At 44.1% G+C, this 26,831-nt stretch overlaps 1 protein-coding gene across 1 annotated transcript in view; it reads left to right on the plus strand.

Moving 5' to 3' along the window:
* The window catches only part of TNIK (TRAF2 and NCK interacting kinase), a 410,793-nt gene that overhangs the window by 314,305 nt on the left and 69,657 nt on the right, over nucleotides 1-26,831 (plus strand). The window contains exons 13-15 of the mRNA XM_060011144.1: nucleotides 18,037-18,147; nucleotides 18,996-19,082; nucleotides 20,177-20,365. Of these exons, the coding sequence (XP_059867127.1) occupies nucleotides 18,037-18,147; nucleotides 18,996-19,082; nucleotides 20,177-20,365 (387 nt within the window). The remainder of the gene's footprint in view (nucleotides 1-18,036; nucleotides 18,148-18,995; nucleotides 19,083-20,176; nucleotides 20,366-26,831) is intronic.

Consider the following 26,831-nt stretch of genomic DNA (forward strand, 5'->3'; position numbering starts at 1 on the left):
ACAGTGACCATCACACAGTAGGCACCTCCTAAATATTTGTGGAATGAATGAACTAATAATATACAAGTGAATGAGTCAGTGACCAAGAGGTGAAGTATAGGTGTTGACTAGACCACAGTGAGGAGGCAGAGAAGCGAGACATCAAATGTGGAAAAGCAGGGCCTGCCTATTGCTCCTCCTTTGTTACTCCTCTGAACACTGAAGAAAGCATTTCCCGAGTCCTTCCACACACGCCTTGGTACCCAGGGCCTGTCCCGTAGCTAGTGGGCAAGACTTGCCTTCACCAATAGGTGTGCTGTCCTCCGTGTGGGAACCCATAGTGCCAGCCACACTTTCCTGCATGGCTTACCCTGGGCCAGGCTCTCACCCGTGTGGTCTTACGGACGTTTATTAAAGCCTCTTTCCCAGAACTTTGGTCCAGGGCCTCCTTCCTCTGCCAGATAAATCAAAACCTCTAGACAATTAGGAAACTGAGAGACCATAGCTGTTGGGGAAGTTGGATGGCAGATGAAAGCTTCACTAACGGCATGGTAATGGGGGAATAATTTTACAGTTCTCCCAAACACCATCTTGCCCCTCATTAACGGTTTACAGCAATTCATTTGCTCTGTCAGGTGGCCACTGCAGTTAGAGGGTGGTGAATTGCAGACTCCAGGAGCGGCTTGCTTTTTAAGTCGTACATCCAGGTCCAGCCTTCCTGGATCAGTGAGGGCTTCCGTTCCAGTTTGCAATAAATCCCATCAACCTCATTATGTCCCTAGAGTATTAGTATGCAGACCGGCAGCAGGCATACCCAGCAGTTACAATTCCTGAGTGACTTCTGTGTGCCAAATACCGGGTGAGGTGCTTTGCTTACACCCAGGATGTCACCGCTATCGTGGAGTTGTGTATATCCATGATCTCTCGCGCAAAGTGTGCATATCTCCATTTAACAAAGAGGAAACTGAGGTTCAGAGAGGGGAAGAAATTGGTCCCACGTCACAGAGCCAGTACGTACAAAGCCAGTATTCACACCCAGGTCTCCCTTCTCCCAAGGGCCGTGTGGGCCCTGATGCACTAAGGGTAGATATGTAATCAGAGCCGTGAACTGTGATCCTCAGAACTGAACCTTATAAGCGTCTGCAAACAGCAGTAGGCAAATGAAGGACTTTCCAATCTAAGTAAGTCAGTCTAGGATGTTGTCGGAGGGACGAATGCTCAGCCCATAAAAGGTTTGAAGGTCACCTACCATCCTGTATTCTCAGAATTACACTATAGTAGACGGAGGCATTGTAGTGCTGAGGGGGCAGAAGCCTTCAAAGGCTCAGGCAAAGGCAGGGTGAAGGGAGGTGGGTGGTAATTAGCCAGCTCTGAGAAGTAAAGTACAAAGTGTAGGAGTGGAGGTGCCTGCCTCACCTCCGGTTACTCTCCTGGGCACGAATTGAGATTCTCAGACAGGTCCTTGCAGCTGTGCCTCGGTGTCGTTTCCTCCCGCCCACCCAGGCCGGCTGCAGCCTCTTGGACTGGCCCCCAGCCCAGCGCTGCACCATTTCCTTCAGTCTCTCGGGTCTCCTGAGGACCATGGCCTCTGCTGTCTGGATCCAAGGCTTACTCCTTTTAACTTCTGATCAAGCCTCTCTCCGCAGCCAGGACCCTCTCAGGCTCTGCCCCCCAACCCTGCCTTTCCTGCTGCTTTCCTGATTTGTGGTTTATTCCTTCCAAGAGCATTTCCCGAGGCCCTCGCCTCACTGGAGCATCATGCCCTGGAAATCTGAACCATTTGCCTTTCCCCTGTCTGGCTAATGAGCTCCTTGCCTGGTGATTTGCTACACTTAGTTTCAGGCTAAAAGCATTTACCGAGGGCTTCCCTGGTGGCGCAGTGGTTGAGAGTCCGCCTGCCGATGCAGGGGACACGGGTTTGTGCCCCGGTCCGGGAAGATCCCACATGCCGCAGAGCGGCTGGGCCCGTGAGCCATGGCCGCTGAGCCTGCACATCCGGAGCCTGTGCTCCTCAACGGGAGAGGCCACAACAGTGAGAGACCCGTGTACCACAAAAAAAAAAAAGCATTTACCGAGTAACCCTAGAAAATCCCCTTGTCATCCCATAAAATGTTTAACATACCAGAGAATGCAAACACGTGTACACAGACACACAAGCACACTCTTATATGAATTTCCTTCTATTTTTTCTTTCTTTTTTTTTTTTTTTTTAATTTTAACACAAGAACTCTTGGCCTTTGAACCTAGATCCTCAGTTGGTACAGTCTTTTCAGAGGATACATTGTATTGTTTTGGTTTTCTTTTTTTAGATTTTCTTCCTCTTGTACCTGGTTTGATCTATTTAAACATTATATGTTTTTTTTTCATCAAGTTGCTTGACTAACAATTTCTAACAGTTAGGAAGCACTTAACCATAAGACAGGTACTCTGTTCAGTACTTCATGTGAATTGTCTCATTTAATCCTCACAAGAACCCCCAGTCTAAAGATAAAGCAGCTGAGTCTCAGAGAGGTTAACAACTTGCTAACGGTCACGCAGCTTGAGACAAAACGAGGGTTCAAACCCAGCAGGTTGGACTCCAGAGCCCAGCCACTGTCGCTGCATCTGTCCTGCCCCTCCCCCGGCAAGCCAGAGTCAGTGTGCTTTTCCATAGTCTTCACCTGGCCTCTGCTTCTGTGGTCTTTTACACTGAGAATTTAAGGATTTCTGAGCAAGGTCAAAGAAGCGGCACTCAGGGGGGGCTCATCTTTGAGCTGGATTCTGGCTCTCAGGCTCCCAGTCAGAGCTCCTGCCAAGGCCTCCTCGTGTCTGTTCTTTGGCTGCACTTTCTGGAGCCTCTATCTGGGATGTTTTCAGGCTCAGTGGGGCACAGGCATCTAGTGGGGCACACCCTCTCTGTCCCCAGCCCACGGGCACAGAAGGCGTGCATGGAGACACTTTGCTCTAGGCATCCATGTGCATGCGCCCTAGCTTCTCACCAGAAGCAGGAATGCTTGTGACCACAGGGCATCAAGAGATTTTATCCACTTTATCTTTTGATCCTTTATCTTGCTTCTATTGCGCAATACAGAAAAAAAGAAATACTGAATACTCAGATGACTGTAAGTTCTGAACCCCTAAGTAATGACTGTCCCCGCCGCCCGGCATTCCTCTCCCGCCTCCGGTCCTGCTGGATCCCATCCACGTCTGCTGCCCTGGCCTGTGGTGACCACTTCTGTTTCTGATACTGAGTAGGAACTTGCACTACATTGTCACGTAGAAACAGTTAAAGCCGGTAGTTAGGCTTGTGAACTTCGCTTCATTGTGAGCCAGGTGGCCTTGTGTAGGCATCCTGGGAAATACATTCCCTTTTCCAAATAAAGGCCCTTCAGACACCCCTTTGGTGACCCAAGGCTGTGTAGGTTGTAGCCTCTGACTTCCTCAGTGATCTCAGATGTCACCCCCGACCAGAGTTTCTAAGGAATCCCTGTCTGCCCTTTGCTATTTATAGGCAACCACGTGGTTTTGGCTAGGTTCTAAACCAGGATCTGTATATTCTTAGGACTTTGTACACTGAATGTAGTCATTTACCAGTTTCATGAAAAGGACGTGGCTTCAGGCCAATTAAATGGTAGGTACACGACACCGCTTTTGACCAATGATAAAGTACAATTTATAACTAAGTTCCAAGAATCGGATTAAACCCAGCTAAGATGAATAAGTCCATCAATAGTGAGAAGAAGTACATAGAGGGCTTCTTCTATTTTTATTCAGTTCAGTAGAAGTTTCTGGCACTTGGCCTAGTCAATGCACAACTTGTTTTACTCTCCATCACAGAGTTAGGGTCCAGGAATCAGGACCCTGAGGTGCTGGGGCACCTACTCTGGTCATCTTTTCAGACCAACCTTGGGCAGAAGATTGGTGGTGATGCTTGATTCTGCTCAAGAGTTTTGAAATGATGTTAGTAATTACTATATATATTTTTCAACTAGCTGAGAGCCTTCTTTCTATACCTTCATTGTGGGGAGTGTATCTTTGAGTCACAGAAATGAATCGCATTGACCCCAGGAGTACGAACCTGCTCCATAGTAGCAAGTGTTACTCTTCGGAGAATTGTATTCAGTTCTTTAAGCCACTGAGATCTCATTTGGTGCCTCAAGGCGATCATAACATCATCCAGTTGTAAAAACAACCAGCTCTAGCTGAAAGATATTATACCGCTTTGGTTCAATCACCAGAAAAAAAAAAAGTTAAATACCACCAGTATATTACTGGCCAGTCATAGTTGAGCACGGATGTACAAAATGAGAGCCTGGAGTCTAAAATTCCCTATAAGCCTCTAGCTTTTTATTGTGAGTGACTGGGGCTTTTAAGGACATTGGGATCAAGTGTTTGTTTAAGTGTATGGTAGAATTAAAACTTTTGTCCTATTCCTACCGGCAGTCACTTGACAAATTTAGTGCATGCATAGCTCCACTCTGCGGACAGCCATGCTGGACCCTGGGAATGGTCTGCCCTTGTGAAGATGAGATCTGTGAGGGAGACAGGCATTCAGCAAATAATCACCCAAATAACCATTTTCACCATCATTGCCAGACTGCTGTGGTGGAAAAGAATGGCGCACTAGGGGAGCAGACCACGGGGGTGGGAGCCTAGGCGGGTGTGGAGGCCTGTTGGTCAGTGTTCACCTGAAGGCAGTGAGGGGCACACGGGGGTGCTAGGCAGGGAAGCCAAGGCTGGTCTTCGTAAGCCTGGTTAAGGAATTTCATATTTTGTTCTAAGAATAGTGGGAAGGCATTGATATGTTTCAACCAAGGGGATATGATCAGATCTGCTGGTTTTTTTGTTGTTGTTTTTTGTTTTTTTTATGTGATCCTTTTTTTCTTACTTTGTATTGGAGTATAGTTGATTTACAATGTTGTGTTAGTTTCAGGTGTACAGCAAAGTGAATCAGTTATACATATACACATTTCCACTCTTTTGTTTTTAGATTCTTTTCCCATATAGGCCATTACAGAGTATTGAATAGAGTTCCCTGTGCTATACAGCAGGTTCTTATTAGTTATCTATTTTATATACAGTAGTGTGTATATGTCAATCCCAATCTCCCATTTTATCCTTCCCCCCCATCCCTTGGTAACCATAGTTTGTTTTTTACATCCATGACTCTATTTTTGTTTTGTAAATAAGTTCCTTTGTGCCCTTTTCTTTAGATTCTACATATAAGCGATATCATATGATATTTGTCTTTCTGTCAGATCTGCGTTTTTGAAATGAAACTTGGGCTGCAGGGAAAGTGGTTGGAAGGAAGCAAGAGTGGATAGGAGGGACCAGTTAGCCCAGGCCACAGAGGGTGGTGCTTTAGGTGGATGGTGGTTGGGTGGGGATTGAGGAAAGTGGGCACGTTTGAGAGAGACGGAGCCTATAGCACATGCAGGATGCGGTGGTTGATCAGATGTCTTCCATGAAGGAGCGCAGGTGGTCACAGAAGGTTCTTCAATGTTAGACTGGAGCGTCCAGGTGGAGGGCCAGGTTTGGGAGCAGTCGGATAAGATCAGTTTGGAATGTAGTGAGTTAAAGCTGCCTATGAGGCAGCCAGTGGTGATGCCACGATGCAGTTGGATTATATAGTTAGAGCCAGAGAAGAGGTTGAGAATGGGAAGAAAAATGGGAAGTATTGGTTTATGGTCATGGAAGTAGACATCGAGAGGAGGAGAGTCTAGGAACTAGACTCTCTGAGAACCAGAGTAGGGGAGGAGAAGCAAGCAGAGGAGACTAATAAGGATGTAGGAGAGTTGAATGTTGTTGCAGAGAAAACTGCATGTTCAAGCGGACGATGGAGTTACAGGACCAGCTCTGCAGAACGCTGCCCAAAGGAGTAAGCCAACAGCAGCCCATCGTTTCAGTGACAAAGAAGACATTTGAAAGGTAGTTTTAGTGTAGTAATCTCTAGAAATGTATCCGTTTCGTCTCTGCTTTGGAGAGAAGGAAGCAGCCTGCTCGGGAAATCAGAAGGTCTAGATCTGAGGGCCACCATGCACCACCTGCCTGCCTGGGCGGCTCCCTAAGTCTCCCCAGAGCCCCACTTCCTAAGCTCTACGAAGAGGCTTCTAAGAAAGCTTGTTCCCACCACCAAAGTTGTTCTGAGGATTAACCAGGAAAATGGATGTAAAAGACCTGGCTTTGTCAACCGCCAAGAGCTAGACAGATCTCGCTTTCAACTGACTTGTCAAATCCAGGTTAAATGTGACTAATAGGCACCACTTGTGCTTCCATTTGGAGAACTTTTCATACTTACATGCTCATCCACTGTGGTCAGCTTTGCTCCCATCACTTCTCAGTATTCACTTTCACTCAGGGTGACCAGGCCAGTTTCACAGAAGCTGTGGCAGCTGGAGCCCAAATGCAGAAAAGCCACTGGTGGGTATGGTTACTCTTTGGGACCTCAGTAGTTTCTCCCAGCAGCTTTCAGACCAAAAAGGGGAAAAGGGAGATCAAGGGGAAACTGCAGAAGAGTCAGTGAGCAACAGAGCATTTGGGGAAATTCTGCTGAGAGTAGTATTTTGGCTGACGTTATCTTCCTTATTAGATGTAAGTTCTTTAACTTTCCTGTGCCTCAGTTTCCTCATCTGTAAAACTAGAAATAACAGTAGCATTTACCTCCCAGGGCTATTGTAAGGATTAAATGAGTCAATTCATAGAAAGACTTAGAACAGCAGCAACACTTAGAACACACTCAGTAAATATTAGTTGTTAGTATTGTTGGCGTGGGTACCTTTGGCTGAAGTCCGAGGTATAATTTCCAAAAGTTTACTCTTTTACATGCGGCAGTAAAACCTTCTTAAATTTATTAAAATAAATGTACCAACAGGTAAACTTTTATTCATAGCTTGAGAAGAATATTTTTTTATAATACTGGTAGGGATTTGGTTATGTCATCAAGAGAAAAAATATATATCCAGTTTTTAAGTGGCTGGCTAGCAGATTAGTGTAGGGGCAAAGGACACCGGCTTTGAAGCTGTGGAGACCAAGGCTTAATCCTAGCTACGTGACCTAGAGCAAATTACTTGCCCTCTCTGACCCTCAGCTTCCTCAGATACACGATCAAGATACTGTTTACTTGACAGAATTGTTATAGGGTAAACGTAGTCATAGGTACAGAAGGCTTGGCACAGTGCCTGACAGAAGAACAGACTGACATTGGTGGGTGAATATTTTATTGTTATTTTGCAACCGGTGGTTTCAACGTTGTTAGGTTTTTTGTTTCGTTTTAAGGGTTTTCTGAATAGATGGCATCTCCCATTGCCTGTCTTCCTTCATTCTCTAAGGTACCTTCCCTGTTTACTTTTCCATCCCTTTTTGAGGGCTCTTCTCTGAGAGCCCTCTTGCTCTTGTCTTGCTGGGGTCTGCATCTGCTGTCAACATAGCTAGCAGTCCTGGCCTTCCAGCGCAAGGAGGCGGCCCATTCTTCATCCTTCTGGATGCATCTCGTCTTATAGGATCAGCTGCCACCGTGGAAGGTCTCCTCCTCCCAGCCAAGCCTCAGAGGACCCTCCCCTGGGGAAACTCTGCTTTTGGACGGATGCTCTCATCAGTATTTCTTGTTGTCACTTCCCACGCTGTGTAATCATGATCCCATCGTCGCCACCAGTGGCTGCGTCGAGTCTCACCTCCTACCAGCATCTAAACAAAACCCCTAAGAAGGTAGAGCTCTTGTGATGCCTGAAGAGTAAGCTTCTGGGCACCTGGGACACAGCACCTTGGGAGTGACCCTTTCTCCAGGAAGGTAGAAACAAGACAGTCAGGGGATAGTAAGAGATTGCCTAGGTTTGAATCCCGGCTCTGCCACGTACTGCCTTTGTGATCTTGGGCAAGACATGACTTCTCTATGCCTCCGTTTGCTCATGTATAAAATGGGAGAGTAACAGTTTCCAGGATTAAATGTTTCTACAAACAAAGCACTTAGAACCGTAGCTGGCGCCAAGTACCTGAATAATCAAGAAAAGAGTTGCCCATAAGAGGAACAGCTTTCTTTCCCATCATCCGCCCGCTGTGGCTGCCCTTAGTCCTTTCTTTTCCGGGTGAGGGCTCACAGCTGACTGCAGCCTGAGCAGGCAGGAGACGGGAATGCTGCGTTCCCACGCACAGGCCACACTCCCAGGCGCTCAGCTGGAAGAAAACACCGTGCACAAGAATAACTCTCCCATTTCAGGGCCTGGAGTGTTAATTCGCTGGCACTGCTGAGAAGCGGCCTTTAATTCACTTAATCATTAACTGTAGGCATCCTAATGAGTCCTGCGAGCGGCATCCGCTGGTCGGGGGCACAGCAGCTCTTTCTTCCCGGATGCTGTTAGCATTGGCACCAAGATTGAACGCTTACTAGCTGGGCTTTTTTTTTTTTTTTAATAACATCTTTATTGGCGTATAATGGCTTTACAATGGTGTGTTAGTTTCAGCTTTATAACAAAGTGAATCAGCTATATGTATACCTATATCCCCATATCCCCTCCCTCTTGCGTCTCCCTCCCACCCTCCCTATCCCACCCCTCCAGGTGGTCACAAAGCACTGAGCTGATCTCCCTGTGCTAGCTGGGCTTTTGCTCTGTTATTTCAGTAACTGAACAGAAATTATGAAACAGATGGGAGCCAGGCTGGCAAAGTGGATGCTTCTACTGTCCAGGGCAGGGCCTGCCCACGGCCTCTGACGAGGTCCGCATCGGGCACGTGTGTAATTCACACACGTGCTTCAAGAGGTCGTGTGGTTTGCATGGATGTATGGAACCCTGCTTCCCAGTGGATCCCAGAAAGGTTCCCTGTTCTAACTTACCTGCCATGCTTGCAGGAGTCTGGCTTTGTCCGCTTGGTCACCTGGGTCCTGTGATGGGAGGGGCTTCCTGCCCAGGTGAGGAGGTTGGGCTGAAATGCCTGTACTGCAGCCTAAAATGCTACTGATATTTGAAATCCTTTTGCTCAGACCCCTTTCTACACTTTCAAGGACTGGGAAGGATATACTAGTATTTTATATTATAGCATTTCATACTGGAAGAAAAAAAAAAAATAAGCATTAGGAAGTTTCTGGCCCTGGGTGTATCTAGGGCAGCTTAGGTGGATGACAGGGGTTGCTTTTAAGTGACAGTGAGGAATGGGCATTACGACTGCCTTCAGTTGTCCGGGGTCTTCATGGCATCTCTTTTATTACAACCAGTCTGCATCTCTTACGTTACACCATCATTATTCTTAGCTGTTCCCAACCATAGAACTACGATAACAAAATAGTTTCACAGAAAGTACTATTTCGCATGACATTTAAATCGAATTGTTTTTATTTCACTCTTGTTTTCTTCAGTCAATGAGCGGCTTCATGGAATCCTAGAGGTTGAGGAACGTAAGAGACCTCAAAAGTGGTCTAAGCCAGTTCTTCTCTCAAAGCAAGAACCCCTTTGACAATACGCCTCACAGACATTTAACCTGTTTAACGTATTATCTCTGCTTATGCTTCTAGAGGCTTGAGGCAGCCTATTCTATTTTTGAACAACTCCTACTGTTAGAAAATGTATCCTGTTATTGATTCAAGTCCTTGTGCTATCCCTGCATTAATACAAATTACACCAAACAAAACTAAAATGCCTTCCACCTAAGCCCCAGAAATGGTTGAAGGCAATGATAGTGTTCTCGCCCAGATGTCACCAGTTCCTGCAACCTTGCTATATATGATGTAATTTAGCATCTTCACCATCATCCCAGATGTGTGGGAGTGGCCCTCGCTGTAGACATTGTATTAATAAACTGGTTGATAATGGACTTGTTTTCATAGGACTCAATGTGCAAGTCTCATATTAAGTCTTCAGAACGATGGCAGAAGGCGTTTGAGAGTTACATCTGCACTTGACTTTTACACTAACCTACAGAGTCATAGGTGCTCAGGATGTCCATTGGGCCATCTTGCTCCTCTATATGATACCCAGGAAAACCAACCATTTTCCCCAGGGAAACTGCAGCTCAGAGATAAGCTCATAAGTACACTGACTAGCACCCAAAGCAGAGGCAGGACCAGAATTCTTCATGAAGCCTCCTCGCAGCTCAGCCTGTTGACAACGTTCTTTCCCCGTACTACCTGCATAAAGACCAGCTTGGCCCGCATGTACCCAGACAGGGCTTAGCCTTGGGGCTGCCTAGTGATCAAAAGTTGGCTAGGGAGCTCAAAAGAAGAGTCTCATTTAAGCTGTTAATTTTCTAGGAAAGCTCTGAACAGGTGGTTTATCTTTTTTTTTTTCCTTGTTATTTACAGTTCCAGCTCATTTGTTTTTTTAACATCTTTATTGGAGTATAATTGCTTTACAATGGTGTGTTAATTTCTGCTGTATAACGAAGTGAATCGGTATACATATACATATGTTCCCATCTCTCTTCCCTCTTGCCTCTGGATGGTTTATCTTTAATAGTGTAAAGTACGTGTAAAAAGAAAAGAATGAGGTATATCTAGCTGGTCTAGTTTTCTCAGTGGTTCTCTGATTACTGTCTCTGTGAGGAAAAGACAGGTAACAAAGTGAAGGTGGAGGGGGAAATGGCCACTTGAAAAAGCATTAATAAAACATCCTTCACTTTGTATATATAGACGTCTCAACCATAGATGTCTTTCAAATCCATAGAGGCAGCATGGCAAGAGCCAGATGCAGAGTCTCGTTCTGGCTTTGCACTTACCAGCTGAGTGAACTTGGGCGAGATATTGGCCTGTGTGCGCCTCGGTTTCTTATCTCTCAAGGGATAATGATGGCAGTACATGCCTAAAGGGTTGTGATAAGAACTAAATGAGTTACTATGAGCGAAGGGCTTAGGACAGTGCCTGGCATCTTAGTAGGCACTACCCAACTGTTTGTTCTTATCAGGAATAATTATTATTCATTTTTGTGATTCTGATTACTTTGTAGTGAATTCAGAGGTGCCAGACTGCTTAACCATCATTCTCATTCTCGTCCTCCCTATAAAAAAAAAAGGCTTGGAATCCCAGTGTTAGTTGCAAGGAAACATACCCTTGCCCTGCTGTGGGCGGTATGCAATGGTCTTTCCAAAGCTGAAACGTTCACAGATGTTAAAATGGGCAAATGGGGTACTTGAATGCCTCTTGTCACAAGTATAGCTCCTGCAAAGCTTATACAGAACAGTCCTATTTAAGTGATGGGGCATGTGTGCTGTGCGGTCGATTCGAGAGACCACGCTGGGGCCTTTCATTTTGAATGTCTTTGAACAGAGAGAGCCCCTGTGTCAAGGGGAAGGTTTGAGATACTTCCCAAGGAGCCTGACTTAATCCTGCACTGGCTGCTGTGCCATCCTCTGAAGGCCCACTCTGGTCTTCCACAGTCAGTGGGGTCTCCTCTCACCACTTCCAGGAAGTCACCCAGGATGAAAAGAAGCAGAGGTCTCCAAGAGCAAGCCAGAATTCTGCTTCACTTCCCTTCTCATTCTGAATTGTTAGTCGATTTTTGCTTTGTGATGTAGCATATTCTTGCTCAGACTCTTAGAATGAACAGACTTGTGAGATCTCCTAATCTTCCCCCTCATTGAAGGTTTGGGTTAAGGTGACTCATTCAAGGTCATACAACATTCACTCATTCACTAAACAAATATTTATTGAGACTGTGCGGTATGGTCTGCAGTGTTTGTATCGGTGGCAGAGCAGGACTGGAATCTAGTCCTACTATTTCTGATCCAGTGTTCTGTCCCTCAGGTCCTGTGGCCTCTCAGACCTACTCCCCTCCCCCAGTGATATGTCACTTTGCAGCTGTGGGATATTAATTCTCAAATGTAAATGTTACCTTTGAGTCTGTATAATAGGAAACACAATGTGGGTAAAAGATAGAAGGGCCCAGAACCTTTACACAAAGGCAACTAGCCTTGTTTTCCCCAAATCTACCAGAATGTTGTAAGAATCAAACTCAAATTCAACCTGAACATTCAGCAAGTCGAAAAAAGCAGCAGAGTATCCTATCTGGATTGGGTGCCTCTGCAATTGATAGAATACTCTGCCAGGTACTAGGGACTGGGGGGACAGTAGGGCACACAGTGCTCCCCCATTTTCCAGCCGTGTGACATGAAACAGTATACTTCTCTGAGCTTCAATCTGCTTATCTGTAAAATGGGAATGATAGCAATAAACTTCAGAGTCACGTTGTGGAATTTAATGAACTGAAACATGTAAGTCACCCAGCCCAGCAAATACCTGGCACACATAGACAGTGCCTGTTATGATGACTTGTATTCATTCCATGATTTCCCTCAACTTGTTATGTGGCCACTGACAAGGAATTGAACCTTCCTAAAAGTCTCTAAATGAGGGAAATAAAGAAAATGACATTTGCATCACCCAACAGGGCTAATGTGAGGCTCCAATTAGAATAATATAGAATGAAATACTTCTTTTGGTAAAAAACAAACAAACAAAAAAAAAAACAGAAAAAGAACACCATACACACAGATTACAACCCTGGGCTTTTTCCAAAGATCCTGTATCCTTAGAATGATGGGTAAGCTGTACTTAGCCATATTTGCTCTGGTCCATGGTACAGAGTTTTAGATTAGATAGGAGATTGGGCTAAGTTTCCCTGTAGGTCCCAGCCAGTTCTAGACATGTTACTGTAGTTCAGTTTAACCACTTCTCCAACGAGAGGGTGTGGTAGCATCAGAGCAAATTGCTCCCCACTTCTGGGAAAATGACATTAACCACATGCTCAGCTGACAGACACAGAGGTGGCATCTTCATGAGTTTAAAGAACCAAATGACAAGTCTGCAGTTTCTCGTTTATCTCCATTTTGATCTTCCCAAGGGAGATTTTGAGGTTTCAAAAGAAATGGAGGGCCAAGCTATTGTTTGCCTGTGTATACTCTTCTTTATGACTTTTTTTCATTCCAAAAAGATGCTTTAAGGTGGCTTACAAAGATTAATGCAGAAACTAAAAATAAAATAAACAAGAAAAATAAAGTAGAAAGGAACAATAAAGTTGAAGAGAAAGCAAGATGAAGCCAGGGTAGGGTCAGTTCATAGAACGCCTATACAACGTGGTGTCTGGGTGCCAGAGGTGGGTCCCCCGTCTGACTCTGAAAGTCTTAGCAGCTAAGGAAACAGGCAGACTTGAATGGGTCAAGATTCATGTTGTCCGGATTAGAGTAGACCCATTGCTCAGGCAAGCTTTCCGAGATCATTGAAAACCCGTGCACTTGGGCTTCCCTGGTGGTGCAGTGGTTGAGAGTCTGCCTGCCGATGCAGGTGACACGGGTTCGTGCCCTGGTCCGGGAAGATCCCACATGCCGCGGAGCGGCTGGGCACATGAGCCATGGCCGCTGAGCCTGCGCGTCTGGAGCCTGTGCTCCGCAATGGGAGAGGCCACAACAGTGAGAGGCCCGCGTACTGCAAAAAAAACCCATGCACTCGCCTGGGAATGGTTGAATAGTGCTAGGAATAATGTCTGAGTTATTTATATGAATAAACTCAGCACTTCTTAGCTTTTTTCCACTCTTCTCATAATACTGTAAAATGCAATTCATGTTCTAACAGGTCATCAAAGTCACTTCTACGAGGCCAGAGCACCCTGGTGCAGTACACATCTTTCTACTGGTTAAACTTAATCCAAAAAGAACGTTTAAAGGAATAAAAGGAAAGAAGGAGCAACTCCATGGCCTTTGTGATGAACACCCATGTGTATTATTTCTCACAACTTTAATGCAATTTGAATAGTTAAGGGCTAAGATAATATGCTCTTGACGAGCTGAAGGGGACAGGATTATTTCCTCCATTAAAATGAACATACTTGAAAGTACAGCCACACAGCCTTCACCTGGCCGTGGCCTGGGGGGAGCACCTGCTGGGGAAGATAAAAACTGTCCTAAAAGAATCATTCTTTAGGAACACCAGTAGAAGGCAAAGGGACAAAAAGACCCCTTGATCTATTCCATAGATCAAGGCAACAATGATTTTAGCCTGGAAAAGTTTCATAGTAGGTATTATCAGTCATTCCCCAACCAGAAAAAAAATTAAGAAACTTGTAAGAACCTATTGAATGTCTAGTTTTATGTGCTGTAATTTTTGGAGATGGCTCCAAGAAGTTGTGGATGAAAATGTACTTCTAGGGAGTTCAGTATATTTGGGGCGGGGGAGTGGGGAGTTCCTGCTAAGGGTTTAGAGTAGTTGGTTTAAGCTATTCTTTTTTGACAGAACCACTGTCATCTTTCTGCGTAACTCAGTGACATTTAGACACTTTTTTTGAAAGTTCTTTTGGAATTATTTGCGCTGTGAGTTTTATCTTATTTTATTTATTTATTTATGCTTTTTTTTTTGGCCACTCTGCGTGGCATATGGCATCTTAGTTCCCCGACCAGGTATCGAACCTGGGCCCCCTGCATTGGAAGCTTGGAGTCCTAACCACTGGACTGCCAGGGAAGTCCCTAGAAAAATTTTTATTTCTTCCCTTTTCTACTCCATCCAGCTTAGACTCCTATTCCCTATTTTCTTTTCCTGCCTTTCTCTAAGATAGAAAATAAATCCCATGCCAGTGCCAATCGTGGGTGGCTCTCTTTTTAGAAAAACACTCCAAGCCTTGTCTATGCTCAGCATAAAAGAATATTCTGGGCCGGGAGGGCGTCAAAGGGTGAAGGGGTGGTCTGAGGTTCTGTGAGCCTTTCTCCTCTTCTCTTGCTACCCCATCTATAGTATATAAAACAACAAACATCAGTGGTATCAGGCCCTTTATGGGATATAGTGAGAGGTAAAAACCAGAGTAGAGCAGAGACCCTGCCCACGATCTAGATTGCAGAATAAATGAGACATTTCAAATAACCATAACATAAGGCATGGTATGCTATAAGCACTGATAGGAAGGGAAATGTACCCCCCCGCCGAAAAAAAATTAGGATAGTGCTGAATTGTCTGCTTTTGCCGCAAGTTTCTTACTCGGTTCAATTGAACAAAATCTCTGCACCTGCCAGGTGCTAGGCCCCCCGTGAGGGGCTGGTGGGGGTCCAGTGGGGGTCAAGCACAGGCCTTGTCTCAGATTGCTACTTCTAGCAAGAGTCATCAGAGCTTTGTAAAGGTGTCTGCTTGAGGCCAGGGACTTGGTCTTTCTCTGACATGTTTTGATATGTCCCCTCAAACAGTCCCACAGCCAGGAGGAGAGAGAGCAAACAATTTTCCTGGAAAGGTGATTAACACTGAGGCACAGCAGCTAGACATTGGCGAGGTGCCTTCTGCAAGGTTGGGGAAGTGATTTATTTTTCCAGCCTCACCACAGGAACCAAGGCCCTGGCAGATGCCTCCATGCCTTAGCAGCAGCTGATCCAGATGAGATCATTATTAATTATTAGTCACTTTAGAGTGTCTTTTTCAGAAACTACAGAGTTCTTGGGAAGCCCAGACTCTCCTGAGTTGCAGTCAGCACTATGTACACCTTGCACAGGGAACTGAGTGGCCTGTAATTATAAAACAGTATCGATTCCTGGAAAGGGGGTTGAAAATGTACAAATCCTTCCCATAAAAATCAGCTAAATCTTCAAAAGCCTTGATTATATTTTTTTTCCTCAAGGAGACTGATGGTGGGAGTAAAAAACTTGAAATGTTAGCTAAATTAGGGCTGTTTCCTGCCAGGAGCCAGATCTGTACACATAATTATTTTATTCTCTGTGCTGACATTGATTCACTTCGGTTGAGTGTTGGAAATATCTCTGTTTTGGGTCTGTAATCCAAATTATTCAGTCAGTTCCTATGATGATGTTTTCTACTCGCATCGTCCTGTATTATTTTTCTGTAAAACAAATAATCACATGTCTGGAACTTGACTCATCCCCGCCCCCCAGCACACCCCTCATTCCCATCCCTAAACTTGTATATCACACCACCTGCCATGCTCCTGGGCCAGGAACTTCACTCACCACTCACCCTCACACACCCCATAGTCACCAAATTCTGCCCGTTTTATTTTTGGCCTAATTCTAATTTCTGCTTCTAAGTTGGCGTCCACTACAGTCCTGTTGGAATGACTGGAAATCCGGATAGTTTTTAGTTTTTCTTCCTTTTGACTGCGTCTCAGCATTACGAACATGGATTCTCCAGCTGCCTTTGCTTAGCTCATGGGTGCCCTGTCATTTTCTGTCTGGATCCATAGAATGGCGTCACACTGCATTTTCAGCTTCTAGTCCTGTCCATCCCGTGGTGGGTAGGAGCCCCCTTGAAAATGCAGGTTTGGTCATGGCATTTGATGGCATATAGACTTCCAGCGGCTCCCCATTGCCTACAATCCAAGATGGACAAACAATTCTTCATCTGCAAGCGATAGACATTGAGTTTCAAAAGATGCAGTTTATCTCCCAAGCCTCAGAGACTGTTGGAAGAGAGCGGGTCTGGAGGACTGCAGGCACCAGCCACATCAGGAAGGCCACCTCATTCGTGGGCTTCTTTGGCTCTTTGACTATCTGTGGTTGGTTTAGCTGGGCTTGGGACAGAGAGTTTTTGTCCTAGAAAGCTGTTTCCCAGGTTTTATAGAGCTAACTTCTCAGTGAGATACGGTCGCAGCCCATTTTATTTTGGATACCTCATGCTTCCTCAGCAAGGCAGTGAAGTGCTGTTGAGACTGTTACAGGGGAATGGACCCTCTGATCAGCCCCTCCGAACCTTGTATTTGAGGAAGAAGAAATCCTAGTGCCAGTACGGGGCTCCAGCACAAAGGGCCTGCAGCATTTCTCAAAAGAGGCGCTACTGGCGTGTGGTACGGGGAAACACTTTGTAATGTGTGAGTGTCCCACACATGCCAGATGCCCCAAGGACTGGGGAATGGTACCATCCCTACCTAGGAAACCTTGGCTCCAGTCACTACTCCTAAGACATTCTCCTTACTGAGAATATAATGGAGGACTGGATTAATTATGATCTGTCACTCCTGTTGCCTCTTCATCTTCTGTATTAATTGAGTTCAGACTGGAGTCACATTGCCTGTCTTTGAAATCAAGCTCCACCGCTTACTGAGTATGACCTTGAATGTGGGCATGACCTCGGACAACTACTTAATCTCTCTGTGCCTCTGTTTTCTCATTTAAAATAGGAGATAGTAGTATTAATTACATCTACCTGAAAAGATTTTTGTGCAGATGAAATGGGATAAAGCATGAAAGATGCTTGCCGTGACGTCCACTTTCAGAGGCATAATGATTGTATGAGATGATGGTGGCTCCTGAGCTTAACATCGTACTCGAGTGACAAGTTGAAATTGACACTTAAAAGTGACTTCCCCAAAACAGAAAGGCAGCAGGGTCTATCAGAAAGTGGAGTGACCAGGTGGGAGTCAGTAGATTCTGTTTTGCCCACAGTCACAGTTACTGTGTAGCCTTGAACATGTCACTTCCCTTCTCTGGTGTTTGCCTTCTTGTTTTCTTTTCTTTTCTTTTCTTTTCTTTTTTTTTTTTTTTTTGCAGTACGCGGGCCTCTCACTGTTGTGGCCTCTCCCGCTGCAGAGCACAGGCTCCAGATGCGCAGGCTCAGCGGCCATGGCTCACGGGCCCAGCCGCTCCGTGGCATGTGGGATCTTCCCGGACCGGGGCACGAACCCGTGTCCCCTGCATCGGCAGGCAGACTCTCAACCACTGCGCCACCAGCGAAGCCCCTGGTGTTTGCTTTCTTGATACATTTGCCCTACGTGGTGTCCAAAAGACTGAATGGCATGAACATTGCGAATGTGCTTTAAAGCCTGTAGCATCTCACAAACAGTTTGATGATACATAATAAGTAACTGATTATACATCGGTGTTCTACCTACCCCTGATTTGGAAACCCTCATCAGCCCACTGGGAGGGCGCATTGAATGTGAACTTCTTGGGAGACGTATAAACCTGGGGAGCCCACCTGCGTGGTAAACACCGAATTGCTCTCTATCAGCCCATCCTGGCCAATGCGTCCCCCAATGGCATAGGCGAGGAGCCCTCAGGCATGCAGGCATGTCGCTAAGAGCTCACAACCACGGTCCTGCAGCTCTCCCTGCTGGCTTCCCGACACTCTTCGCCACTGCCCGTTCCCTTCACGGTTGTCTGCTTGTCGCCCCACAGCAACAAAGGCGAGAGAAGGAGCTGCGGAAGCAGCAGGAGAGGGAGCAGCGGCGGCACTACGAGGAACAGATGCGCCGGGAGGAGGAGAGGAGACGCGCAGAGCACGAGCAGGTACAGCTGGGGCCCCACAGGCGGCCCCACGGGAGCGCCAGCACCAGGCGCCTCTGGGCTGTGGGTCACCCGCTCTTGGGTCTGCTCAGGTTAAGCAGGATTTTACTCTTTCTCAAGCAACTATTCTCACCTATTCAAAAAGTCAAACGCACAACCTTGGCAAAGCCCACTCATTCAGCCTGGCTTCCTCCCCAGGCCGAAGTCCCCTGACGCACCTGGATCTCGTGATTTTCCCAACCCTGGGCATCTACTTCGAAAGTAGCACTGGCGCGTGATACACAAGCCAAGTGCTCCCCTTTCATTGCTTCAGAAGAGCTTTTCTACTCAGGCAACCCTGGTCTCCAGGACTTGGAGCCATCGATGCGGGCCCTTTCTCTCTTTGTTAGAATCCCATTCTGACAGTGCAGTGGAACTGCAAGATGGCTCCGTTACAAAGGCAGTGCGTGATGGCATTCAACCATTATTTTACCCCTGCTGCTTGCACAGGAGCCTCTGAACTTTATAGCATTGTTAATTTCAGGTAGCCCCTAAAGAGGGAACCTGTCATGAAAAGTTTTTAAATAGAGCTCGGTTCTCCAAACCAAAGAGTAACTAACAGCAAAGCACTGAGCCATCTCAGTCCGCTGCAGTTGCAGGTAGAGGGCTTGTGCGTTTGACTGCATTGAAACGCTTTTGCTTCGGTGCGGGGTACCTTTCCTGTTTAGCGAGGAGGCGTCTGGGTATTTTTTCCCCTCCTTCCTTCCACACTTCACTTGGCAGCTCTTGTCACCTTTGAAATTACCGGTTCTTTTTCTCTCTTTCTTTCTCTCGTTGTGTTCCTCTGAATTCTCTGCCACCTACCTCTCCAGGAGTACATCAGGCGACAGTTAGAGGAGGAGCAGAGACAGTTAGAGATCTTGCAGCAGCAGCTACTGCATGAACAAGCTCTACTTCTGGTAATGGGAAAGCCAAGCCAGCTGACCTGCTCTGTGTTCATCGCACGCGCGCGTGTGTGTGTGTGTGTGTTTATGTGTGTGGTCTCCTCTAACTGCCAGTCAGGAAGGAGGGGATCCTCCAAGCCTCATGGACCTGGAAAATCTCCTAAAACTTAATTCGTTTCCTGACCCAGTGTGCTGAGTCAATGTGTTTAATATACTTGTTATGCATTCTTTATTAACTCCAGCTATTTGTGAAACTTTAACATGAATCCAGCCTTATTATAAGTTCAGACTGTTTTTGAGACCCACTGTGTTTATTGCAGAGTAATGTTTGAGGTCGTTTGCAACATGCTGGAATACAATCACAGCAAAGCGCTCCTCTTCCGTAAGAACCCGCTCAGCTCTGTAGTCATATTTCATTTGCAGACTATTAGTTTTACCCTTACGATGGGAACATTTTGTGTTCCCTGCTCAGACGGCTTCCACTTGAAGTACTTTTTATTATTATTACTGCACTGCTCTCCAAATGAGCTTCTTGGTGTATCTTTTTTTTTTAACTGAACTTTTTATTCAGTGGCACTGTGATATTTTTTTAGCCTGTACGTGGTTTTTGCTAATGGTTTCGTTGGTCCAAGTTTTGTTAAACAAAAGATGATTTAGGCAGTATCTTTAGGTACTTATTTCGTTTTGTACTTAATTGTACATGTTTTTTTTTTTTAATTGTACATGTTTGAACGATTTAATTACTAAACCAGGAAGTGGACGGTTCCTTATAGGGGTTGCGTGCTGACCATCCATATGTCCTCATTATTGCCACTTTCTTGGTTACAATTCACCAAGGGCAAGTCACTTTGCAAAGGGTGGTATTCTGCAGGGGTTGCCGTTAAAACAGTGGTGTTTTCATTAAATGCCACATTCTGTGCAGACGCCAACCCAAGGCTGTAGTTCATCTCTATGGCACATCCTGATGTCCTCTTGTGGTTCTGTTGGTATTAAGGTCCTTTGTTATTTATCATCTCTTTTGGTTCCATTGCATGCTTCACTGGTACTGGCCAATGGTTTCCGTATGGTGATTTAGCCTTTTCTTTGTTCTCCTTTCCTGATCTGGACAGGAATATAAGCGCAAACAGTTGGAAGAACAGAGACAAGCAGAAAGACTACAGAGACAGCTAAAGCAAGAGAGAGACTACTTGGTTTCCCTGCAGCATCAGCGGCAGGAGCAGAGGCCTGTGGAGAAGAAGCCACTGTACCATTACAAAGAAGGGATGAGTCCTAGTGAGAAACCAGCATGGGCCAAGGAGGTAAGTCAGCGAGCAACTACAGCCTGTACCTGTGCTGTATTGGAGAAATTGGCCATAATGAGTCTCTCCAGTAAACAGAGAGTTAAACTAGTGCTACAAAGTTGGAAAATAATTCATTATGAGACACACATGCTTTGCTTTGGGAAGAACTGTAACATTATTTCTCTACCTTAATCCATTTGTTCTTCTTTTTGTAAGTAACAACAGGAAGTAGAAAATCCTTTTCCTTATTGGAATCCAATTGAGTTTGTGGCAGGAGGATTTTTAGTGACTTTTTCATGGAAGAATATGACTTAAGACTTAAGGAATTCTAGGTAGGATCATTTCCTATCCATACCTAGACCCTAAAAGTGATCATTAGTATTGTCACTAACATTCCATGTTCTGTAGTAACAGTGAACACACAGTTGGACCCAGACTTGTGATTGTGGTTCAGTTACCGGGTCAGAGGTCATTTATATTTCTTTTGCAAATACTTTCAAAGTAATGGTCCTTCATTTGCTCAACTACTAGACTAAGAAAGAATTTTCAGGAACTTGACTCTGTGATGAGCTATTTAAAAATCTCATTAAAAATTATTTGAATAGTAGGGAAAAAAAGGGTGGTAACCAAATGAGTAAGGCAAACAAACAAAATAATAATTCTCTCCAAGATCAACAACCCTTCTAGGAAGTCGCTGTGTCATCTCATATGCCTGACACCCTGGTTTTCAGTTCTGTCATTAATGTGGCAACTAATGATTTCCTTTATTTTCTTGTGAGCATAACTAGTCATTTGAAAGGGTGATTTATATTACTCTGCATTTTCTTCTAGTATCTTCAGATATTTATAGCTAGAGCTTATTTCAAGTTATCTAGACTACAATATTACCAGAACTTGATTTCTTACGTAAGATCCTATTTGTATAATTTTTAATTTTCTGCTCTATCTTACATATGTATAGAAAAATGCTTGAAATTATGTTGTCCTAATGTTAATAATGGCTGTTTATGGGAAGTAGAAACTATAGAGTTTTTTTCTTTAAACTTTTTAATACTTTTATGTATTATGTTTTATGTATTTATGTTTAAATCCTTTATAATGATTTTATACTATTTTTACAAAACTAATAACCTTGAAAACTTAAAAACTAAATCTGTAGAGAAAAGTCATTCAGTGTCAAGAACGTTTTTGATCACTTTCCCTTAGAGTCTATGAATGCGATTTGTATTTACCTATGTCTGTAACAACTGCCTCTTTCTCCCAGGTCAGTAATTCAATTTGTGATCTTACTCCCAGGCACAGCGCCAACCCCTTAATAACCCCCCTGTTCTTCCAGCTAAGTGCAATCACTATGCTGTCCAACAGCAGCTGATGTGGTTCCCGGCTAGCAGAGATGTGTCACCTTCCTCCACTGCTAAACCATCCTTTAGCCACATCAAGCTGAAACCCTCAGCTAAGCCAGACTCACAGCTCATGATCATGGCAGGTATTGAGAGGCTGCGAAACTAGCCTCTCCTAAGCTAATGCCAGTAGCACCTGCAGAAATTAATGATTCCAGATCAAGACCCCTGTTTGAGCATCGCTCATGGAAGAAAGGTGGACCAGCTTATCCTATTAGACTTGGTCTTGAAGAGCAACTACAGCCTCAGTGAGCCTCAAGGACCACAGTGAGATCAACGAAGCGATCTCGCTCCCAAAGATGTAGCCCAACTCGAGAGTCAGGACTTAAGGTCATTTGTGTGTCCTCTCCCAGCATCTCCAAAGTGATGAGCCCCCAGTTGTCCATTACAGCAAGTAAGGAGGGCCTTAGAGACTCATGTGTACCTCAGGGCAGGAGGGGCGTGAATTCACGCATCCGTACAAGTACCTCGACTCCTCTTAAGAAGTGCTGCATCACTAAATGACCTCTCTTTGATGCATGACCACCTGACCTTCAGTGCTCCCAGCCCCAAGCATGAGTTTAGGAAAGGGACGCCAACAGATCCCATTGGAGAAGACCATGATACCTTGCAAAACATACCAGAATTTCTTCTGTCCCTTGTGCAGCTCCCTCATGCACAAATGTACCAGAAAAAGGGGGGAAACATAAAGCAGTTTCCACTTCCTTCTTTCCACCTCTACCCAGCATGTTTTGATTTGAACTTAAACATTTTGACTTCATTATTTTCTAATTACTATTTGTCCTCATCATTAAATTTCCTGGCCTGTCCTCTCTCTTCAGAACTAATTCACAGTTCCCAAGCTTTCAGAAGCCATGCCGTTCCTGGGGGCAAATCTTTGCAGATATCATCAGGGCAGTTTTGTAGACCTCTTAATACCCCTGTGCTTCTCAGCCAGGCTCCTAGCAGTAAAGGAAGCATAGCCAGTGGGAGTGCAGACAGCATGGCTGTGTCATCAAGCACACCCGATGTGAGGTTCCCGGGCCATCCTAAGTCTGGGCCACCTCTGGTGGGTGACATCTTCCAAGGTCCCTGGCTTCCTGACAGCTGGAGTTCTTCCTTTGGGCTTCATGGACTTTTAGACATGTGGGAACATTCTTTTAGGATTTTAGATTTAATCCTATCCTCCTGGGTGTGTTTAACGTAATCCAGCTTCCAACTAACCACCTATCCATGAACCAGTTCCCAAGTCTTAGAGTGGGTATTCATATTTTAGAAGAAAGATGAAACATTTAGATGATAGAATGAGTGACGGTGCTAAATTGGGGATTGGAGCAACTGGTATGCAAATAAGTACAAATAGTTGTCTGCTTTAGTTTAATTCATCATTTTTTTAACACCCACTTCTTAAAATGGGAATGAAAATGAGTGTGAGAATCCTTATTTGCCTGATCTCTCAATGATTCTAATCAGCAATGTATGAACTTTTCTTCAAGAGCTTTATTTACAGGTTTCTTTTTTTATAGTAGGAGGTAGATGGGGTTGAAAGTAGCCAGACAGTGATATACATTTCAAGACTTTAGATATGGACAGAATTTCTAGCTCAGCAGTATCTTAATTATCAACCAATAAAAAGAACCTGGGTTAAACTCTCTTTTGGAGGTAGAATAAAAGGTACCATTTTCTTTTTCAAAGGCATCCTCTGCGAGGATATAATTTGAAAATATCCTCACCAGGGATGGGTAGGCAGCAGCTATACCATGGTCTCCTGTGATAGAGGGTCTGGGCTTTTTTGCCCCATATGCCACTGAAGACACCACCTGGCCATCTTCCACCCACAGCAGCCTCTTCTGTAATCTGCTCCCATATTTGTTTTCTAACTCAGCTCTATACCTTCTCATCAGGGTGGTTTTTCCTTCTTTGATTACTTTTCCATCCACTTACTTTTCCTTATTTCCAATCGACATTTTTTTCATTAGCAGTGTAATATTGTTATAATGTTTCATCCTCCGTGTTTTCGTTGCTTCATTTTGTGAAACATAAATCATCACATTTCTCATTTCCTTTCTTATTAATCTGTCGGATGTAGTACGAACAAATGAAAATACTTGGTTATTGGCAAATCTTGAGCTCTTCTCTCTCTCCTTTTACTGAGTTTTCTAGTTGTCCTAAATGTTACATTGACTTTGATTTTCAGATTTCAGCCAGAAAGGAACATTAATGTCTCCATTAAAAGGAGGAGTGGGGGGCATTCTCACCCCTTTCAAATTCTCTGCCGTTTCTAGATTGGAATGGAAGTCAGATTTGTTTTGTGAAAACATCAATATGATATTCTGTTAAACATCAGCAAAATTTGAAGGTTTTTTTTTTCCCACTGGCACTTTTTGAAAGATGGATATTCCTTTTCTTATAATGCCCTTTCTTTCTAATGGTACAGATTCCTGTTTCTTATAATGGCCTGTGATTGTCTCGGCCTGGCAATAATTTTTTTTTAATTTTCACCAGCACACAGCAGTGACAGAATGCTCTGTCTACATGAGTGTTGCATGAGATGGTATTTTAATATTTTTTTTAACACTTCATCATGTTCTTTCTCTCTGATGCATGCCAGTCATCTGGCCATGGTTTTATTTGGCAAATGATGGGCCAGGATGTCTCTTTATATCCCATCAGCCCATTGGACTTTGAAATCCTTGTACATAAGAACTCTTCTCCACTTGTTTTATATGAATTATTTTATATATGAGGTCCCATATTACTATTTAGAGAGTTTATGGCTCTTTTCCTGTCTTTCCTCAGTTTCTGATTATCTCTCTTAAGATTTAGCATGAGAGAGACCTGACAGGAAATAGGAAAGAGCTTGTTTGAGTTCAAGTTCTTCCACTTACGGTCTTTGTGACCTGGAAGTCTCATAGTCTTCCTGAGGTGCAGCCTCCACACCTGTACTTCCTGTCTCAAGGTTGGGAGGATCCTGGGCAACCATGTATGTGAATGTGCCATTGAAACTGTAGGCGCGGTACAAATGCAAATGAAATACATGATTCAACATATTTCTATTTTGCTCCCAAGGCCATTGTTGCCCACAAGGAATAAGTGTTTTGCCTCTGTTGTTTCTGGTTGGGATTTCACATGCATCTCCCATCTCTTCCACTTACCTCTCCCCGGTGATAGATACACACTTTTTAATTTCCCATCTCAGCTTGCCAAAGATTTGCCTCATTACTTTTAAGTTATGTGCTCCATTCACATGAGGATCTGTACTTTTCTGTGCAATCAGTGGTTAGGAGTAGATCTTGGAAAACTAGTCCAGGCCCTTATCTTTAGACGAGATTACATTTTAAGCATTCCCTATGAATGAGAGCCTCCCCTGTCCTCAAAGGTGCCCCAGAGAAGGGATAGCACCAGTCTTACTCAGCAGCCGTCTGCCCATGTGGTTTTGCCAAAAGACAGCGCGACTCAACTCTTCCTGTGCCCAGTGAGTGCAGGGTCAGAGTACCTAACGAGGACTTAAAAATCATTGGACTTCTTTCTCTTCCTCCAACGTTGCCAGTAAAGACAAAAATCAAATTGTTTTGTCCAGTTGGGGAAAAAATATTCCCATACGATTGTGTTCAATTCACCACGTATTAGCTTTTAAGGCAGGCCTTCTAAGAGCTTCGTAAACCCCACAGACCCTAGTGTCATATAAAGTATTATTAAAATGCACCCATATGACATAGTAAATATATTTTGTTGTCAACATTTAAAAAATTACTTCTATAATTTTGTTTTGAAGTTCTCTCTCAGCAGCTGTCATTCATGATTGCTAAGTGAGACACTGGAAGCTATGAATTGTTCTCAAATGTACAAAACAATTTAACAGTTGACATTGATATAATGTTTACACTTATACATGTTTCAATGTATTTTTATTTATTTTGAAATTTTTTCAAATCCTGTAATTGACGTGTTTCTTTTCGGTCGTCTGTATTCATGCAACTTTTATATATCTCAAAGGCCTTAGACATCACTCTCAGTACCCAGTGGATACCACAGTCCTGCCTGGAGCAGAATTTTATTTCTGAGACCACAGTTATTTTTGCTTTCTCCCCGTAATGCTGTAATAAATAGTATAGCATTTCTGTGGAAGTTATCCAAACCTCTCCAAAGTTATTTTAGTTTTGATGTTAAAATGATCCTTTTAATAAGAAGAAAACCTGATTCTATAGTAAAATTGATCAGTCTCTCCTAGTATTGTTCTCTGTATTTATTGATAATCCTGTCCAGTGTGAACTCCTTTGTTATAAATGTCTTCTTGTTATGGTCTAGCACCTTGACACTGTTTATCTGATGCCACTAGAACACTTTTTTGGTGGTACTTAAGACATTTTACAACTTCTTGGCAGCAAGAGGTTGGAGCAAAGACTCAGCTAATAGATTTTTTTTTTTTTTTAGTATCATGAAAGGCAGACTGAAACATATCTTGATTGTAAGCCAGTTTTTAATCACAAAATATTCTTAATCTGGGGGAAGACACCTTCTTTTTTGTCTCACTCACTGTTCAGTTACTAGACATAAGATGTGATGAATCAGGAGACAGGCCTTTGCCCAGTAGCAAAATAAGCAGAAAGGCCAGCTTCCCCTCTGTCCATTTGAAACTGTTATTTGGATGTTTCATTTGATATGTTTGCTCCAATACCCTTTGGTGCAAAAGCAACAGGCAGCATTATTCTTCCTAAAGACTTTAGGACCAGATTTTCTTGAGACAAAGTAGCCGGATGCCTCATTGTTACACCTGTCACATAGATTTTCAAATTTCTTTGGACAAACTTCAACCCAGGAAATTTCACCACATTGGACTTATCCTGAAATAATCTGCTGAGTATAACAATAGATTATTCACACCATATATTTATGATGGCACAAACGGAAACATAGTCATGGTAGGATTTAGTATTTAACTTAGAGAAGGCATAGCAAATGTTACTAGAAGTACATTAGTGATAGCTACACTTGACTAATCAAACCCATTAACTGCCTGTGAAAATTAGCACCCCACTTTGTGCCCCATTCATTTCTAACAACAGCTTTAGGGCCCGTGTGGCCCACGGTCCTATTGGAGACAA

Source organism: Delphinus delphis, chromosome 4, assembly GCF_949987515.2.
Source record: "Delphinus delphis chromosome 4, mDelDel1.2, whole genome shotgun sequence".
NCBI classification, from domain to species: Eukaryota; Metazoa; Chordata; class Mammalia; order Artiodactyla; family Delphinidae; genus Delphinus; species Delphinus delphis.